We start from the raw sequence: 19,853 nt of genomic DNA on the forward strand, positions 1-19,853 counted from the left end.
TTCTCTATTAAGACTTTGAGACTGTGCATGGTGGTTCCCACCTGTAATCCCAGTACTTTGGGAGGCTGTGGAAAGAGGATTGCTTGAGGCCAGAAGTTTGGGACAGCCTGGGCAACATAGTGAGACCCCCATCTCTACAAAAAACAAATTAGCCAGGCTTGGGGGTACATGCATGCAGTCACAGCTACTTGGGAGGCTGAGGCAGGAGGATCATCTGAGCCCAGAAGGTTGAGGTTGCAGTGAGCCGTAACTGCACCACTGCACTCCAGACTGGGCAACAGAGTAACACCTTCTCTCAAAAAAAAAAAAAAAAAAAAAAAAGACTAACATCTGACTAGACAATCAAATCTTTTGCCAAATACAGAAATGATAGACATCTGCTTCAAAGACAAAAGGAGAGGAACAGAGGAACAGAGAGATTAAAAATACATAGTAGAAAACAAAGAGCTGAAACACAGACAAACAGATACAAAGAAACAGGAGCCACATCACATTGGCAACTGCATTCCTAGTATCTCGGGCTCAGCGCATAGGAGCTGCTCAATACATACTTGTTGATTTGCAAGTTGGGTACATGGATAAACAGAGAGACAAAATTCTAAAAACTGGGAACATTATTTGCTGTCTCTAAGAAATTCATAAAGAAAAAATACATCTATTCAAAATTCCCTGGTTAGCCTGCCCTTTAAAGATATCACAGATCTTTCACTCCCTGCATTAAAAAAAAAAAAAAAATCAAAAATTGAAGGCAAACTATTTTTAATTTAAAACTTGATTTTTATTATATCTAGCATCTTACTAGAGTCATGAGGCAAATTTGTGATAAAGTAAAATCATATTTTCATATGTTAAACATTTTATAGTATCTCAGGGCCTATTTTAAGTTAACTATATATTGCTTATTTTGTATGTTTTATGGTGCTTATAGTAAATTTAATATTTTATTTAAATTAGAGCAAGTTAGAGTTGCTGAGTCTTTCCTTCTGTGTCATTCTGATTAAAGCTATGATTGAATGCTTGAGTCCTTGTTTATCTCTGGCTTTAATTAGGATGAACCTATGTGCCAGTTTGCCTAGGAGAGTACTAATTTATGCCTATTATGAATATATAATTATTAATAACTCACTTCATCATTCTCTAAAGTGTCAAAGTTTGGACAATAAATTATACTGTGACTCTAGTTATACTGTACCATACTGGGGAAAAAATGCTAACTAAAAATATCTACTTAACAAGGAAGTTTCCAGAATACATTGTGGTATACAGCAGAGGCTTCATGAAGCAGTTTCTGGTTACCACCTTTTGTAAACTAACAAACCGATGTATATGCACTGCCCCGAGACTTTGATTTCTAGGTAGGGAGGAGCATTCTGTCTTCCACTCTATCTGTACTTAACACGCCACCACCACCAGTACAACACAAGAGACAGGCCTGAAATATTGGCCTCACAGTTTTCTATTTATCTAATGTGTGTTGAAAATAGCTAAACTGATACCAAGGATGTAAAAGTCGTTGAGATCCATTAACAGTTTAGCAATTAGAGGCAAGAAGAACAGACAAGGACTTTCTTAAAGAAGGGGCAGAGAGACAGAAGCTCAAAACAGAAGGCTCCTGTGAGATTCCTGGCCAAAAACAGTCACGAATGCTCATACCAAAGAATCCTACAGTGCACCTTCTAATGATGTGAGACCCTGCTGAGAAAACTGAAGGAGGTAGGGACAGGGAGGAGTTTGATTTCAGGTGATAGCTGAATGTGAAACAGGAGAACCTAGAGGAGACTACCAACCTATACAGAGGTAATAAGGAGCATGATCGTTACCTTCATCCCACAAAGAGCAGGAACACAGCATTTTATCTAACCAGTCTTGATAAAATTTAAATGTGAGAGTCAAAGGGAAACATTTAAATCATAACATGATATTAAATAATGCAGAAAAATGGCACATAGGACTTAGCAGAAAAACAGTAGAAAAAAATCATAACTCTTTCACCTCTAAAGTTGAAAACCAATGATGAAAATATGGAAACAAATAGCAATAACATCACCTTACATTTAGATAGTCCTTTAAAGCTCACAAAGTCCTTTCGCTTCTATAAGAAAATGTAACCCTCAACTCTGAGGTAGATGAGGACCATTACCTTCAGTGAAAGGAGGAGACAGGGACTCAGGAAGTAAGTATAGGACTGAAGGTCACACAGGAAATGAAGAAGCTAAATAAAACAAACCCATCTTCACCAAGGGAAGATTCTGGGTTGCAAAAAGAAGACAAGAACTTAATGTCAATCCTCAACAAAATACTGTGAAATATTATTATAAAACTAAGAAAAAAAATAAAACACGTTTTGAGACTCTAAAAAGTATTATGAATGAGTCATTTGGAACTAACATTATTTTCTTTTTTTAGAAAGAGTTTTAAGATCCTTAAAAGTTCAGGGAAATTCCAATGGCATTTCAGATAGGGCTGTCAGCAAGACAACTGACAGATTCTCTCTTTAGGCAGACTGAAACCAGATCTTGCCCTGGTCACCACTCAATCTCCTTTTACTCAGCACACTGGAACATGGTACTCCAGATAGTTACAGAATGAAGTGTAAGTGCATTCTGTCTTGACATACATATTCAAGAAATGTAGGCTACAGGGGATAGTAAAATGATTCATAATTAAATCAACACCTACAATAAGAAGGGTCTGATTACTGGATTGACTTAAACATGCAAGAAGACCTATCTCAGGGCTCCAAGCTGGTCTTTTCCTAATGTTTTAATCAATAATTTGAAAATATAAAACAATAATCATTATTTCCATGTCAGCTACCTTGATCATTATTGAACACTTACATCTTTGCATTATGGTAAGTACTTTGCCAGTACACTCTTACATATTCCTCCAAGCATGTTTTTGAAGAAACACTATAATGCCATTGCACGGATGAAAAAACTGAGACTTTACAAAAGGCTATGCAATCTTCTCAAGATTACAGAATTAGTGAATGACAAAGCAAGGATGCAGACCTCAGCCTTTCTGACTCCCAAGCCTGTCTTTCTAACCAATATATGTATTATACTTATCAAATCTGTGGAGGATACAGAGCTATGAAGGACACACAATACAGGGAAGGATGTCACGTTTTGAATTAGAACTGAAAATCAGTTTAACAGATCTCCTGAGGACACGAATTATTTACAGTACTAATAAAGAAAAGAGAGATCAGATTTATTCTGTATAGACCATCAGAGAATTATTTCTTATTGAATTTCTTAGTGCTTTTAAAAGTAGGTTTCCTACCTAAAAGTGCTTAATAAGAAGCTGGTTGATGTGTCAGAAATGTTCTACAAGGGTGGAGTTCAGAATATATGACCTCAAAGTCCCCCCAATTTCATTTACTTCAGAAAACACCTTAGAACACAAGCAGGGACTCCAAGTTGATGATTCTATTAACTTACATTTTTCATAATCTGAAACTTTATTTTTCTATCACATTCATTCCAGATCTTTTTTCCTACATCAGTGTCCTTCTGAAATACTGCATATATTAATAGCATGACCATGTATATACATGAGAAGTTCCCTGTAGCATTATCTGTATTTTTTTTTCTTTCTTTTTTTTTTTTTTTTTTGAGACAGAGTCTAGCTCTGTCACCTAGGCTGGAGTACAGCACCGCGATCTCGGCTCACTGCAACCTCCACCTCCCTGGTTCAAGCGATTCTCCTGCCTCAGCCTCCCGAACAGGAGTCCGCCACCACACCCAGCTAATTTTTGTATTTTTTTTTAGTAGAGACAGGGTTTCACTGTGTTGGCCAGGCTGGTCTCGAATTCCTGACCTCGTGATCCGCCCGCCTTGGCCTCCTAAAGCGCTGCGATTACAAGCGTGAGCCACTGCGCCCAGCCCTAATTTTTTTAAAAAAGGAAACAATCTGGATGGCCAAAACATACAGTTAATTATGGAATACAATGCAGCAGTAAAAAGACTGGGTTACAGCACTTTGGGAGCCCGAAGTGGGCAGATCACCTGAGGTCAGGAGTTTGAGACCAGCCTGCCCCACATGGCAAAACACTGTGTCTACTAAAAATACAAAATATTAGCTGGGCATGGTGGTGGGCACCTGTAATCCCAGCTACTCGGGAGGCTGAGGCAGGAGAATCGCTTGAACCCAGGAGGTGGAGGTTGCAGTGAGCTGAGATCACACCACTGAACTCCAGCCTGGGCGACGAGTAAAACTCCGTCTCAAAAAAAAAAAAAAAAAAAAAAGCTGGGTTAGATGGTGAAAGAGGCAATACAATATGTATGAAATAGTAACATGTCAAAAAAACATACACATAAAAGATTATGTATAAGCATGTTTATGATAGCATGATCATTCATATCAAAAAATTACAGACAACCTAACAGCCAATGCAGAGTAGGCTGGCACAATTTTCCAAAGAACTAAATTAAGATAAACACTCAACTTGAAAATGCTGGCAGAAGTATGTTCTTCCTTAAATAGCATGTATCTGGAGATTTTGCTTTTTGGTTTCAGTTCTTGCTTTTGCCAAAATTATCTCATGTGACTCCTCTTTTTCAGGTCCATTAATGGTAATATATTCATGTAAATCAATAATAAAATGAATAATATGTGTATATCAATGTATTAAATGCACATTTAACTTACCTAAATTCAACCATATGTTTTAGGCAACAAATCATGGACACTAATTGTAAGCCAGCTATGTCATTGTGCTCTTAACTACACAAGCTGGTCTAAAACTTTCAATACAACTGGTTGTACTGAAAATATTGTGGGTTGTAAATTATAAAAAAATCCATGTATTCTGTTAATGATCCATCTATAGATTCTGTTGGGAAATTTCTGTTCATATGTGTGGTGAACAGAGGTGAAGTAATGCATTATAAACAATGATCTTTTTTATCCCTTCTTAAAATTAACTCAAGTATTTTTGGAACCTAACCCCTATTTAAGATGTAACTCCACCATACATCTAGAAAAAGGATAGAATGAAATAAGTATTAACATTCCTCAAACATAGTATGAGACACGGACAATCATAAGAGCTTTATATACAGTATTCCATTTAATGCTTAAGAAAACCTTGAAACAGGTACATCTCCAGTTTTACAACTGAGGACACTTAGGCACAGGCAGAGATTACTCACAACCTGACTATGAAGGACTTTCATTTTATTTTTTAAAAAATGTTTTGCCCTTGCAATTCCCTAATGAGTTACAGATATAAGTGTATTTTTTTACAGTACTTGAATTCAACTTCCCTCTGAAACTCTAATGAAAATACCATCCCTCTCCTCAACATTTCCTCTCCATCCTAACGGCCCTTTCCCCAGAAAGATGTGCTCTGCAAAAGCTTAAACTGCCATGTCTGCTTTTCAAAGTGCTCACTAACAATGTGATAATGAACAATGTGAATGCAGACATCTGCTTGGTTCTAAAAATGAAGTCTGGGCTGGTACAGTGACTCATGCTGGTAATCCCAGCACTTTGGGAGGCTAAGGCAGGAGGACTGCTAGAAGCCAGGAGTTCAAGATCAGCCTGGTCAACATAACAAGACAAAAAAACAAAAAGTATTAGCTAGGTGTAGGGGCACACACCTGTAGTCCCAGCTACTCCTGAGGCTGAGGCGGGAGGATTCTGTGAGCACAGGAGTTTGAGGTCAGTGAGCTATGATTACACTGCTACACTCTAGCCTGCGTGATACAGTAAGACCCTGTCTCTTAAAAAATTAAATACAGGTTATGAAATATAATATTTTCATCAATCAATCATTACAGTTCAAATAGATTACATCTTAAGTTGAGGGATAAAATAAAACAAAGTAAAAATGAGGCCTAAATATGGCACTTGAAAGTGGGATGAAAAAGGTCCAATTAGCCTACCCTCTTCTCATCCTTCTGGTGCAGTCCAGAATAAAGACAAAAGAAAGTCTGAGACAGATGAAAGCATGGAATAGAAACAAAACCGTAGGCTACGAAAGACATGATTTCAACTTTTTCAAAGGAGGTATTAGGCTTTATTTGAGCCTCTAATATGGGTTCACTGGGAAAACTGACCACTTAGTGTTAAGTTAGGAAATATGCTTTTGTTTTTGCTACCACATGCAGCTAGGTCATCAGCGGAATAAGTTAAAATATAACTGGTCTGTTCTTCATAAGCCCTTTCAGTTGTTGACATGTACTATTTTGACAACCTAATCAATATCGATAGGAAATTGTCTTACTCATATCAAATATTTGGTGACAAAGGTGAAGTAATGCATTAAAACATTGGTTTCCATTCTTAATACTAAAAGCAATTATCTTCTTATTTCCTATAGAGATAAATGAAACACCTGGAAAGCTAATATTTAAGCTACAACCAATTAAAAAGAAATAACTGGCTGCGCAAATGTATATTTAGAAGTACAAACCGAGCATCAAAATATCCTTCCTTTAGGCAGTTCAAATGACTTCCATATGAATACAAAGGCTGAATGCATGCTTAACAATAATGATACAGAAATATTTCATCACAGCAGATGCAAAATGTATCATCACGTCACCCAGGTTCATGCCATTTTCAAACACCTCTATCGTCAGACACTGATCAACTTCATGCAATGCTAGTTTAAATTTTACCCTCACAAGAGATGCATTACAAAATGCAGGTAGACACACATCCAAATGTTTAGCCCAATTTTAATATATTTTAAATAAAGCTTTTTGTATATGCAATGCATGTATCTCTTCAGAAACAAAGTCAATACTATACCTGGTTATTTCTTCTTTAAGTTTACATGGATCTTCAGCATAGAATTTAATACCAAAATACAAAGTATATGGAGGTCCGGCTAAAATAAGAAATAGAAATTAAATTTCACTAAAATCATAAAATAGTCAAAGTTACAGTATAATATTATACGACTATTTACAATTACACTCCAAAAATGTCTAAAGAAACAAGAAAACGTAAGATAGAAACAGCAAAGTTCAGAACTGTGACAGTAGGACCTTGACACATACACACACAGATAGAAGACACAGCCAAATACACCAGAATGTTGCTGGTTCTTATATCTGGTTGGTAAGGTTATAGACAATTTTTATTATTTATGTTTTTCCCATTTTCTATAATATATATGTAATTTTTCATAGTGAAGAAAGAAAAAAAATAAATGGTTTAAAAAACCACCCACTTATCATTTCATTAAAAAAATAGTTTTTAAACCTATCTGCAAAAAGCTGAAAACAACTTAAATGCTCAGGAGCAGGTGGACTATTTAAGTCAGCCCCAGCCACCGGACATACACCATGCAAATGCTCAGACAGACAGAAGGGCATCTGCATGTGCTGATGTGGAAAAGACCAACAATCTAAATTCCCTTTTGTGAAAAAGGGATCATATTTGGGTTTTTTTTTTGTTTTTTTTTTTCCTAGAAGAGTAAAAAAAAAAAAAAATTACTAAATGGCAAACTCTGGGAAGAAGGGCTAGAAATGTTCTATCCTTAAACTAACTCATTAGAATTTTCTTATGATAACTCTTACCTTTTTTTACGGGAAAAAAGTCATCAGTGAGGCTACATAATAAAATTAGGGACAATATTTGTTTCATTCTTAAATACTTCTGAATCTAAAAATGTGTTCTCACGTATTTAAGAAAACCTTTCTCATCTAATTCATTTACCAAAGAAGAACTATGCCTACAAAGTTTTTTATGTTTTAAATCAGAAACAAAGCCTGGAATTATCTGTACATGGAAAAATAAAAAATAAATACATACTCATATTGTGCAAGAAGACACAAACCCCTTGGGTGCCAAACACATTATATTATGCTTTTACTAGGAAATATTTTTATTTCTGAGGGTATCAATCTAATCTGTACTGTTTCCAAAACTGCGTATCTCCACGCTGTGCAGTAACTAGATCTAATACACTTTGTTTTTAAAAGGATTTGTTACCTGGTATACCAACTGGTAGTTATGGGTGTTAATTGTTTTGCAACAAAAGCTCTCCCACGCATTAAAAAGAAAAGATGTGAACCATGCATCTCAGTAAAAGTCTTCCATACTGTCTAAACTGACATAAAGTAACCCTAGCCTTGCTATTCTTAACTGAATAAAGTCACAAATTTAGAAACTGGGGGAAAGAAATTAAACAGAACAAGAATAAAGGTATCATGTATTTATAACATATTAACTATGTTACTATTTATTAATATTACATACACATACTTATGTGTGCAACACACTGGAACCCTGTTCCTGGCATGTGGAAGACAATCAAGATGAGGATCCTGCCTCTCCCCTCATCTATGCCTTCCTGTGTAAGACACTCCTTATGCTACAGCTTTTTTAAAAACTAAACTTTAAAAGAAACTGCTAGAATTTCTTATTATTGGAGTTGATTCCTTATGTTTAATTTTTATGTTTGTTTAACCACTGTGTTTGTATTTCTAACAAATACACCTCTATCCCTGAACATAGATGTCAGGGAGGCACAGACTATTAAATATTTAGAAGAGCCAGGAAGTCCACCCTCAGCTTATCTGTCTGTGTCAATCAAGCTCCATGTTCCTGAGCAGATGGGTCTGTCTGTGCCCGCAGGCAGCTGGGGTTAGTACCTAGGGGGCGGGCAGGAGCACAGATGCTGTCGAGATGGTACACAAAGAGAAGAGGCCTTCTTCAGGCCCCAGAGTTGCTTCTATTCTCTGGAACATGACAGATTACACCCCGTTCACCAAGCCCGTACATTTCAAATATTCAATATGAACAGTTAAACAAAAATGTTAAAAGTACACAATTAAAAACATTTGGTTTTGGCTAATTTTCTCTAAGTTCTTCTGGCCCAAACTAGCCTTTCATTTCCCATTCACATATAAAATGGCTGTGTTCTAAATATAAGGCATCATTACCATTTGGTTACATTTCATAATGTACAACAATGTTTCATAAACATTTGAATCTCAACAATAGCAACTTGGTAACATATGCAAGGCATGTGAAACTCCAAGGAGTTAAACAACTTGCCTAAAATCACTGGGAAGAAAAAAAAGTTTGCTAATATCTAGAGCTCAGCACTTTGGGGTGCACTATTCTATCTATATAGCTTTTCAGGGAAACACAAAATAGTAATACCTTTAGCGTAAGTTAATACTCTTATATGCATCATTGTTTCAGACAGTAATCAAAGGCTATAGAAATGAACATTTGGACAAGGATATGTTCAGCCAGATACTTTTTGGCTTCCTATTCTAAGACTACAAAAAAGTAAGGTGCTGATAATTCAAATTACAAAATTATTGTCTTGAATTCACGTCATGCCATGGACTCGACGTTTAAGAAACTCTTATGTAAAGTAAAGTTAATATTGTTTCACTTTAGCAAAAAATACAGAAGCCAAAAACTAGGAATCCTCTATCTTTTACGTAGACTAATTTTGAGGTCTTTGATAAGGAGTTTCTCATTAACTCAAGGAGAAATAAATCAAGATTAACTACAAGCATTCTGGTAACTAGCAAATGTTCTGTCGTTTTTATAGATTCTCTTTCTGACTAATCTATTAGAGATTTGACAGCCATTTTCCTTCACTATCAAACAATTTCATGAGATAAAATGGAAGGATTCTTCAGTCATTAACATTTCTTCAATTATAATACCAGTTGTTTTATTCTTACTATGCAGAATTTTTTTTTTTTTTTTTTTTTTGAGACAGAGTCTCACTCTATTGCCCAGGCTGGAGTGCAATAGTGGGATCTCAGCTCACTGCAACCTCTGCCTCCTGGGTTTTAAGCCATATTCTCTGCCTCAGCTTCCTGAGTAGCTGGGATTACAGGCACTCGCCACCACATCCAGCTAAATTTTGTATTTTTAGCAGAGACTGGGTTTCACCATGTTGGCCATGCTGGTCTTGAACTCCTGATCTCAGGTGATCCACCTACCTCAGCCTCCCAAATTGCTGGGATTATAGGTGTAAGCCACCACGTCCAGCCTACATCAAATTTTTAGAATAAAAAAGTGACTGCATTATAGACTGATACTTAAATAAAATATTTCATACCATGTAAATAAGTAGACACTTTAAATGTGCTTAGGAACACTTTAATAACGTACCTTAAAATAATAATTTTTCATCACCTTGATAGAAATATCAACTTTTTTTCCTATAAAAGAAACCTGTGAGTTTATTTTAAAATAATCGGCTGGGTGCGGTGGCTCACGCCTGTAATCCTAGCACTTTGGAAGGCTGAGGTGGGTGGATCACCTGAGGTCAGGAATTCGAGACCAGCCTGGCCAACATGGCGAAACCCCATCTCTACTAAAAATATATATATATAAAAAAATTACCCAGGCATGGTGGTGGGCGCCTGTAATCCCAGCTACTTATAAGGCTGAGGCAGAAGAATTGCTTGAACGCAGGAGGCAGAGATTGCGGTGAGCTGAGAGCACATCATTGCACTCCAGCCTGGGTGCCAGAGCAAGATACCATCTCAAAAAAAAAAAAAAGAAAAGAAATCATTCCTGAAATTTTTCTGGTTTTCCAATTGGTATTTTTTAAATCAGTTCAAATACACTAGAGCTGTAACTTGTAAACTCCAGTGGTTTCCACTACAGAGGTGGGAATGCAATGAGAAACAACAATGATGCTGACGTTCATAGAAACAGGACTTTCTGATGGCTTTGCAGTCCAGGTTTCCAGTTCCTTTTGGAAGCAGAGCTACATTCCTGCCCTTGGATCCATGGAGCATCGCACAACCAATACTACCGCAGGAAACAAGCTGACACGCACAGAAAATACAGACTCAGAATGGGGGTAATGAATGCCAGAAGAATCCACTCCGTTTTGATTAGCAATAATTTACACAGTTCAGTAAAATGCTTTAATGGGGAACAGAGTTTCAGTTTAGGGAGATTAAAACATTTTGGAGATGGACAGTGATGATGGCTGCACAACAATGTAAATGTACCTAATGCTTCTGAATTGCACGCAAAAATGGTTAAAAGAATCCATTTTATACTTCATGTATATTTTATTTCAATTGAAACAGACAATTTTTTTAAAAAAAAGAGTATTCTTTTGCACACTTAAGGAGCCTCTGTGTTTGTGCTTATAAATAAAAACTTGGGTTCTGGAAATTAAGATTAAGGAATATATACTTAATTATATTGCGTCTCCTTATAATATTCGTATTGATAAAACCAAAAAGCTAGCTCCCAAAAATGGTCTCTCTCTGAAGACCACTTTTCAGGTCACAAAAGCACCTCTTACTGGCTTAGGAAACTGAGTGGTCCGAATGGCAAAACCATGCCATAACTCAAGAAACTCAAGCTCTTTAAAAGCTTGGACATTATGACCCATCCCTGCAGTCCCCCTACCACCCATTAATGTCTATTTTCCTTTTTTGTTTTAAGGTCAAATTTTAAAGACAAGCATACAGAAAAACCACAGACAAAATCAAGGGAAGGCCTGCCTCTAGGATAAATTCAATACCAAGATCCACTCAGAGACTGATTAAATTTAATACGAGTTTGGAGAAGGCCTAGCAATGCACACAATACACACATTCCCATATTCTCACACTTGAGTACTAGTACTCACTTCTCCAGTACTTAAGCCCACTTCTGCACCCAACTAACCATGGACTTTGTCATCGCTTTCAAGCCACCCTTTAACAAAGCAAAAGTTAAATACCTACTGTTGATCAGTTCTTTGTGCTCAGCAAGAGTTTTTGCAGGATCCAGCCAATACTGTGTGAGGAAGAAAAGGACAATTAAAGAAATTAGTCGATTTTCATTAGCTTTTACTCCAAGAATATTTGCAAAATGTTACTTAAACAACACTTTAAAACTTGATAAGTTAAACACTTCCCTCATATACACACACAAACATACATAAGAGTTTTCTGCAGCAAGAACAGTAAAAGAAAAAACGGGGCCGGGCGCGGTGGCTCAAGCCTGTAATCCCAGCACTTTGGGAGGCCGAGACGGGTGGATCACGAGGTCAGGAGATCGAGACCATCCTGGCTAATACGGTGAAACCCCGTCTCTACTAAAAATACAAAAAACTAGCCGGGCGAGGTGGCGGGCGCCTGTAGTCCCAGCTACTCGGGAGGCTGAGGCAGGAGAATGGCGTAAACCCGGGAGGCGGAGCTTGCAGTGAGCTGAGATCTGGCCACTGCACTCCAGTCTGGGCGACAGAGCGAGACTCCATCTCAAAAGAAAAAAAGAAAAAACGGGCCAGTCATGGTGGCGCACACCTGAAATCTCAGCAGGGGAAGAAGGACTGCTTGAGGCCAGGAGTTTAAGAACACCCTGACCAATATGGCATGACCCCACCTTTAAAGAATAACATTAAATTAAACATAAAATACAAAGGAAAAGACAATGTTGATGTTGAAGAGAGGCAAAGAAGAACAGCAGTACTTGCTGGGTCCCTGGTTGAATTATCGTACTGATTATAATGTGACATCCAAATGCTTATGGGTGACCTCTGACTACTTTTGGTGGGAAAATAATGGCCTCAAAAAAATGTCCTCCAAGTCTCTTTCCAAAGTCTCCATCATCCCAAGCACTACTCCCCTCAGAGCCATGTCTCCTCCTAATATGTCCTCACCATCTTTGCTTCCAGTCTCATCCCTACAGGTATTGTTGCTAGGTGTTAGGAAGAAAGCAATCAAATCCTCATTAAGGATCCAGAAGAGCAGTTCAGCACAGTGGCTAGGGCCTAAATCCCAGCGCAGACCCACAGGGACTCTGTTCTGACTCTCCCCATGTCATTGCCATGTAACTTGGGACAAGTGACTGGACACCACTGAACCTTCCTCATAAGGTTGCTGTGCAGATTAAATAAATTAATCCAGGTAAAGTCTTTAAAATAGCCCCTAGCTCAGGCTACATATGCCAAGAATGACTAGGTCACCTTTAATAGTTGCCTTTGGCCAGTCTAAGATACCTGTTTATTAATTCAAATTAACAGTTAATGAATAGAATTTCAAGTGGTGACAGGAGAATTTGGGGCCCTGGGGAGAGGCCTTTCTTTAAACCTCACAATTATGAAGTAGAATTAACGAAGGAAAGAGATGAGGTAAGCCTCTAGCTTCGTCTCTCCATCTGTGGGAAGAGCAGGGCAGAAGCCAAAGAAGCACAGAGGGCACTGGAGTTCCCACAAAAGCAGAGTCAAAGGGATAAGGGCTGCCCTGGAGGGTCAGGGGAGGGCAGAGATGGAATCACTCCCACACTCTCCTAGCCAGATGTTGGGGACCCCCAGGGCCAAGCCACTCAGTTTCCATTTCCTCATGTTCCTTAATGAAGAAGGGGCAATTCCCACCACAGTGAGGTAGGAGCTGATCCACCTTGAGCCACGTTCCTCCCCAACACTCATGCGCTGGCCCAGGTCCTCACTTTCCTTCCCCTCAGTTGAGGGCAGAATGCTTGTTCTGCTATGTAACAGCAATAGTAATTATAAATGGCAATTATAATGCTTTATGCAATCCCCTTACCTTTTATTCCTAATTATGAATAACAATTATTCATACTATGAATACTATGACTATGAATATGACTGTTGTAGTCATTTTACTGTAAGGTTTTATTACTATACTAAACTCTATTCATGCATACATAAGCTTCACTATTTGCTACTCATAGCAGTTTCCATTTTTTGACTCTTTTTAAAAAAAGTACAGTAACCAACATATCTAAGTGCAGCAACTAAAAATACAATGTTCATTATTCTGGTCTTCACCATTTCTTATTTTTCAAAGGTCTAGAATCGCTCACTTTTAAAACAGAAAATGTATTTGAAGCAGAGGATGTGTCAGTGAAATGCTCTTGGAGCCCACAGCAACTAAAAACAAGGCTTTGGTGTTAAAATTATGATTCCCAGGGAAACTATAGTTCATTCAAGTAGAGTAAAATCAACCCAAATGGTAAGCTGCGTGTTGGACACAACACGGACCCATCCCTTTATGTATATAAAGCTGTGAGTTCTTCATGAAATGGAAACATGAGGTGAAGGAATGGTTTCTTGCCATTCATTTTAAACAAAAAGGTTTTACTACCCCCAGAATTTTTCAATGAAGAGAAACCCAAGGAAAAGAAACACAAATACTCATTAATACTTGCATTCAGTTTCCACTGCTACCATAACAAATTACCACAAGCTTAGAGGCTAAAATAACACCCCTTTATTATCTCAGAGTGTTGAAAGTTAGTGTCTTTCTTTGCTTCAAATTTCACAAGACTAAAATCAATATGTCAGCCTGCTGGGGTCTTGGAGAGTTGGTTGGCTAGGGGACCGTATTCCCCAGAGCACAGTAAGGGAGGGGGCTTATAGATGGGTCATTAGAGGCTCCCAGTTTCTCCAGGTGTCAAGGCACACGTAACATTGGGATTAATTTCAGGCCCTACACCACACTTACACATGAGGTGTCAATATGTGCTTGTGGCAAGAAGGGAAAAAAGGAGCCTCTGGTCTTATTACTGTCTGTCTAATCTTGTTCTAAAACTAGTAAGAGGCAGAAATCAGAGAGTTTTTAATTTCTCCTCCTATCATCATCCCAAAGGACAACCTTTGCAATTTTCTTTCAGAGTTTTCAATTCCATTCACTTTGTGTTGTCTTTGTTTTCCTGTCTCCAGAATGCTTTTCAGTCATTAAAGCCAGGTAAAGAAAATAGGAAGAAAAATTTTTAATCACATGTAATGGCAAAAAAAATTTAATCTCTTAAAATTTTTACATTAATGATAATCTGTACTTTTTAAAAATAAATCTCTTTCCTTGAGAGTGATTAAATTTGTGAGGTGAAAAAGGTAAAATGACAGTTTCAAGTAAAGTTACAAATCACAATTCTGCAGCACAAAGCAGCAGCAGCAAGACTCAGTCAAAGGCTATTCAATCAACTCACTGCACATTTGCTATGCTAAGCATCACCCTAGAGCCAGCCACGCACAACTCTCATTTGATCGAAATGGAAACCAGGGGTTACAGGGGTCAGACAATGATAAATGCCCAAGAAGATAAATAATAAACACAAGTCACCAGGTTTCAGAAGCCAAGATCTTGAAATGTAAAACCCACTTACGTTCAACCAAGGGAAAGATGTGACCTTGGAACCAAAGCAGTCACACTATGATGGCACTTGTCACCATTCATTATCAACAAGCAATCAAACACAGCACATGGAAGATCACAGTGAAACACATCAGCCTGTTACTCTATAGCTTAAGAGAAAAAAAGGGCACAAAAATTTGCCAATGAACACAATGTCCCTGTTTTAAGGAATACATCCAGAATACCGGTCATGGAGTGCCAATATTCTGGAGGCAGACTCTAAAACAGGGATATCATTCTTTCATTCATTCATCACTTATGGATAGCCACTATACACGTTCTTCACATGACATGTCAGACACTATCCTGAGTAGTATGAGAACACAAAGTTGAATGAGACCCGTGACTAACCTCGCACTCACAGCCTAGCAGGAGACACACAGCCATGCAATTATAATACAATGTGGTGAGACAATAATTAATGGTATGAGATCAATACATATGAGATAATAAAATCATGTACAAGGAAAATTAACTGCAGGGTGAGTATACAATGGCTTTATTGGAAAGAAAATCATTAAATAGCATGTTCAAAAAAAAACTTTATCAAAATACATAAATGAGGGATAACAGAGCCTTAAATCTGTATAAAGTACATGTCTATCAGCTCAACTACTCTTAAAGCAAGTGGGTAAATTTCTAAGTAATAACACAGAATGTAACACTCCAAGTCCTTTACAATTGAACACTCTATTGAAGTCAGTGTTGCCTAATAGCTAACAAATACTCAGCTAAGCAATCAATATTCATGGAGAACTTCCAGAAAGAGAAGTAGTCTATTCAGTCTTTCCACCTGCCCCAAGTGAGGGGAAAGAGGAGCAGAGAACTGAGAACTATGCAGTGTGGTGCCCTAAGAGACTGTTCTTCTGAAGTCTCCTAGAGTTCTAATAGAATAAACCCTAAAATTTTTTAAATAAAGGAAGGACAACATGCAACAATAAGAGCCGTGTTGCATCTTATTTCACACCGGGTCCAATGTTGATTCAGAGAATGGCTTCTCTGAATTGTACCCTGGTGTGCTGCCTCTTGCCTAGCCAGATGGTCATGAGAAGAAATAGCCCTATCTCTCATTCTCTCTCAACATTTAAGCTGTCCATTCTCTGGGATAATCACTCAATCACTTTCCCCTTCCCCACTCCCCTCTCTCTCCTATTTCAAACGTATATTATGCAGTTTGTATATGCTGACAAGCTGGATGAGATCCCATTTTGTAGAAAGGTAACAATGAACCCAAACAGACCCTGCTCTCTCATCCTGATTTTGTACAGTCAGCTCCTAACATATTATACCCTAAACACTCAATCATTAAGGAGTCATGGTGACAGTCCTCTCGGACTCTGCCCCTTTGCCAGAGTGGAAGAGGTAAAGCAGCTAGAGAGCCTTACCACTTCAGGCCTGTCAATCTTAATCACAGCACTGATGTAACCCGGAGAGCAATGACAGACCCTTCTTACTCTCTGGCAGTCCTGGCTAAATGCCCTTGGCTGCTTTCATCCACCTTGGCTGATAATGTCTCAATTTCATCAATTTCCTAGGTAGCAGTATCAGAATTAGGTTTCGAAACTCTAATACTGTCCAGCCAATCACTATCCTAACCTTCAAAACATATATATTAAATTGAGGGTCCAACCTTTCATTTGTCAACTGTTCTTTTGGAGTCTCCTAGAGCTGTAATAGTAGAACAAACCCTAAAAAATTTTTAAAAGAAAGGACAGCATGAAATAATGAGAGTTTGCTGCATCTTATTTCACCCAGGGTCCAATGTTGACTCTCCTTTGGAGAATTTAAGAATGTTACATTGACATTTAATAAAGTTTCCTGCAGGCCAAATAAAAGGACTTAAAAGCACACACAGTTTTCATTAATATAGCGAAACAGCCTCTTGATCTAAGAGAATAAAACAGAATTGGCCATGTATCAGGGACAACAGAGCCACAAAGATCCCAAAAGTGATACAACAGGTCATTCTTGGGGAGTTCTAGGACTCACCATAATTCACATACATGTTTCAAGGAATCCAGGACTTGGGTTATAGCTATTTGTGCTTTTCCCACAGACCCTGTAAACAGATCTAAGGCCTCGAAGCAACATCAAGAAGATGTGATTTTAATTTGATCCTTCATGAGTCACAGAAGCCTTAGGACCTCAAGTAAAACCACCATAATAGAGCTATCTTGCAGTGGCGACAAAAGCAAGGACCTGTCATTGGAGTGATCTATAGGGAGGGAGAGGTAATTACAACTGGCCCCATTTTTCAGCAAAAGCGAATTTCAGGGAATTTCTGTTGGACCATGTGGCTTCTCATAAAGTATCACTGGCCCCAGGAATACTCCTCATTTCTCATCCATGGACCTGATACCACTCTAAGGTTACAGAAATGCAATAATAACAGCTAACATTTATTAAATTTTTACAATGTGACAGGCACTGTTGAGGACTTTACATGTATTTATTCTTTTAATCCTCTTAATAATTCTATGAATAACTACTATAATTGCCATTTCATAAATGAGGAAAATGAAACACTAAGTAAACAACTTTCCCAAAGGTACAGAACAGCCGCTCCAAGGAACTGAAGCCATTCCATCTTACACTCGGGCCCAGATACTTTCTAGAATATTGTTTGAGAAGTAATGCACAACTTAAATTTCAAGATTCTTACTCTCAACTAATACTCCTCTCGCAGCTCACTCTAATATTCGGACTCCACCAAGACACCCAATTCATTGATCCTACTACCTTTTCATTGTCCCTCGCTGATGCCCCCAACCCATGTCATTTCCCTCACTATTCATTATAATCACTTGCTTGCAAGTGTCCTCAATTCCTTTACACATCCTGCTTCCATAATATCTACTGGGGAATAAAACCCACCCATGGAGTAACTCCAATTCCCTGTATTCTCCATGCTAGCACCCAAGGAACTGAACATAACTGGAGGCTCAACTTGCACAGTCATAGGTGGGCTTGCTTTACGTTCAATAGCAATAACCCAAGGGAACCCTTGGTATCATGTAGAATCCCTATTACATTTTATTCCATCATTCTCCTTGTCCTTAAACATCTCCTTTCCCTTCCTCACTCTCAGCTGAAGATCTTCACTACTTCACTGAAAATGGAAACAATCAGAAGAGAAATGCGTATGCATCCTGGCCCCATTGACCAACCTGCCTGCATCTGAGCTTGTGTTCTGCCTTCTCTCCTGTTGCTGTGGAGGAACTGTCCATGTTCCACCTAGGCTCATCCCTTTCTCATCTATTCAGGAACATGGTTCCAGCAACTTTCTGTTCTCTTTCCTGCACCATGAAGGTGTCCCTTTTGACAGAATCATTCTTGGAAGAATGATGTCTTTATTTCTCCCATCTTCAAAACAAAACCAAAAAACTTTGACTCCCATACCTGTCCATTTCACTTCTGTGCTTTGAAATAATTCTCTGGATGAGGAAAAAAAAAATTGTTCTACACTCTCTTATCTCCTTGTGGTCCCATTTTAGTATTTACTGCAATGACCTCCACGTTGTTCCATCTAATGATAGACACAGTTTTCATCCATGTTCTTGAAATAGGTCACATGCTTCTATGACACCCCTCACTCTTGCTTATCCCCCCGTCTTACTGGCCACGTCTTCAAAATCTGTTTCTGGTTGCTAATAATTCCCTGACCAGGAAAGACTGGACTGCTTGAGCTCATACCTTACATCAAGGCATCTATACACTGACAAATTCCCCATTAATAGCCAGACCAGAATTCCCTGCTAAATCCAACTGCCTACTTGGCATCTCCACTTAGATGCCTATTAGAATCTCAAATTTCAGATGTCCAAAAGAAAACTGATTATTCTACCCCCTTGGGAACAAAAAAACAAAACTGTTCTCCTGCAGTCTTCACCATCTCAGTAAATAGCACAGCACTTTTCCACTGGTTCCAATCGAAACCTCTTTCTCTTCTATCTCTTCTATCCACCTGCAAATCTTGTTGGCTCTATGTTCAAAATATAAACATAACAGGTCAAATTCTCACCACTCTCAGGTCCAAGCAGCCATCATCTTTCACCTGGATTTCTTCAACAACTCTTTTAATAGTATCCTTATGTCTGCCCTTGCAGTTAGAGAAAATCATTTAAACACGGGTCAAATCAGCTAACTCTTCAATATCCTCCAGCGGTCTCCTTTCTCACTCAAAGTAAAACCCAAAATCCTTCTAATAACCTATAAGACCTTCCATGATCTGGCCCCACTCCCTCCACTTTCCACTATGTGTTTTCGGGATGAAGTAGCAAGAAGGACCTTAAGGAGAGTATTGGCAGAAGCCTGAGGGCTTGCAGGGAGGCTGTCTCTAAGAGCCTCAATAAAAACAGAGAAAGCTATTGGAAACAGAAAAAAAAATGTGGAATAAAAAATGTACTAAACGAACTGGATGATTCAGATAAGCAGGTTTCCAGGTAAACTGTTGAAAGTGCTTATTGGCTTCATTTTGCTGCCCATGAATGAAATGTAAGAAGACAGAGATAAGCTAAAAAGAAAGAAGAACTATTAAAATATAAAGGAGCCAGGACTTTTTACTGAGTTTAAAAGTAAAACTTTCTCATTCCTAGTCCTATCAGAAGAAAACAATGCTACAATTAAGAAACGGCTTCTGGGCTAAGAATGAATCCAGCATGCTGTCAGGTAAACATGCTGTAACTGTAAAATCCTTTGTTAGATGTAATATAATTTTTAAGATTTAACACCATGCCTCATGGACCCTTTCAA

The 19,853-nt window shown here is 38.2% G+C and overlaps 1 protein-coding gene across 2 annotated transcripts in view; it reads right to left on the reverse strand.

Moving 5' to 3' along the window:
- EPB41L4A (erythrocyte membrane protein band 4.1 like 4A) overlaps positions 1 to 19,853 on the reverse strand; it is a 255,671-nt gene that overhangs the window by 105,792 nt on the left and 130,026 nt on the right. For both annotated transcript variants that reach the window (XR_001903629.2, XM_021939596.2), the window contains 2 exons: positions 11,688 to 11,739; positions 6,766 to 6,844 (listed from right to left, as the gene is read on the reverse strand). Coding sequence is in view for 1 of the 2 variants with exons in the window: in XM_021939596.2 (XP_021795288.1) it covers positions 6,766 to 6,844; positions 11,688 to 11,739 (131 nt within the window). In the remaining variant the exon portion in view is untranslated. The remainder of the gene's footprint in view (positions 1 to 6,765; positions 6,845 to 11,687; positions 11,740 to 19,853) is intronic.

Source organism: Papio anubis, chromosome 5 (assembly GCF_008728515.1).
Source record: "Papio anubis isolate 15944 chromosome 5, Panubis1.0, whole genome shotgun sequence".
In the NCBI taxonomy this organism is placed as follows: Eukaryota; Metazoa; Chordata; class Mammalia; order Primates; family Cercopithecidae; genus Papio; species Papio anubis.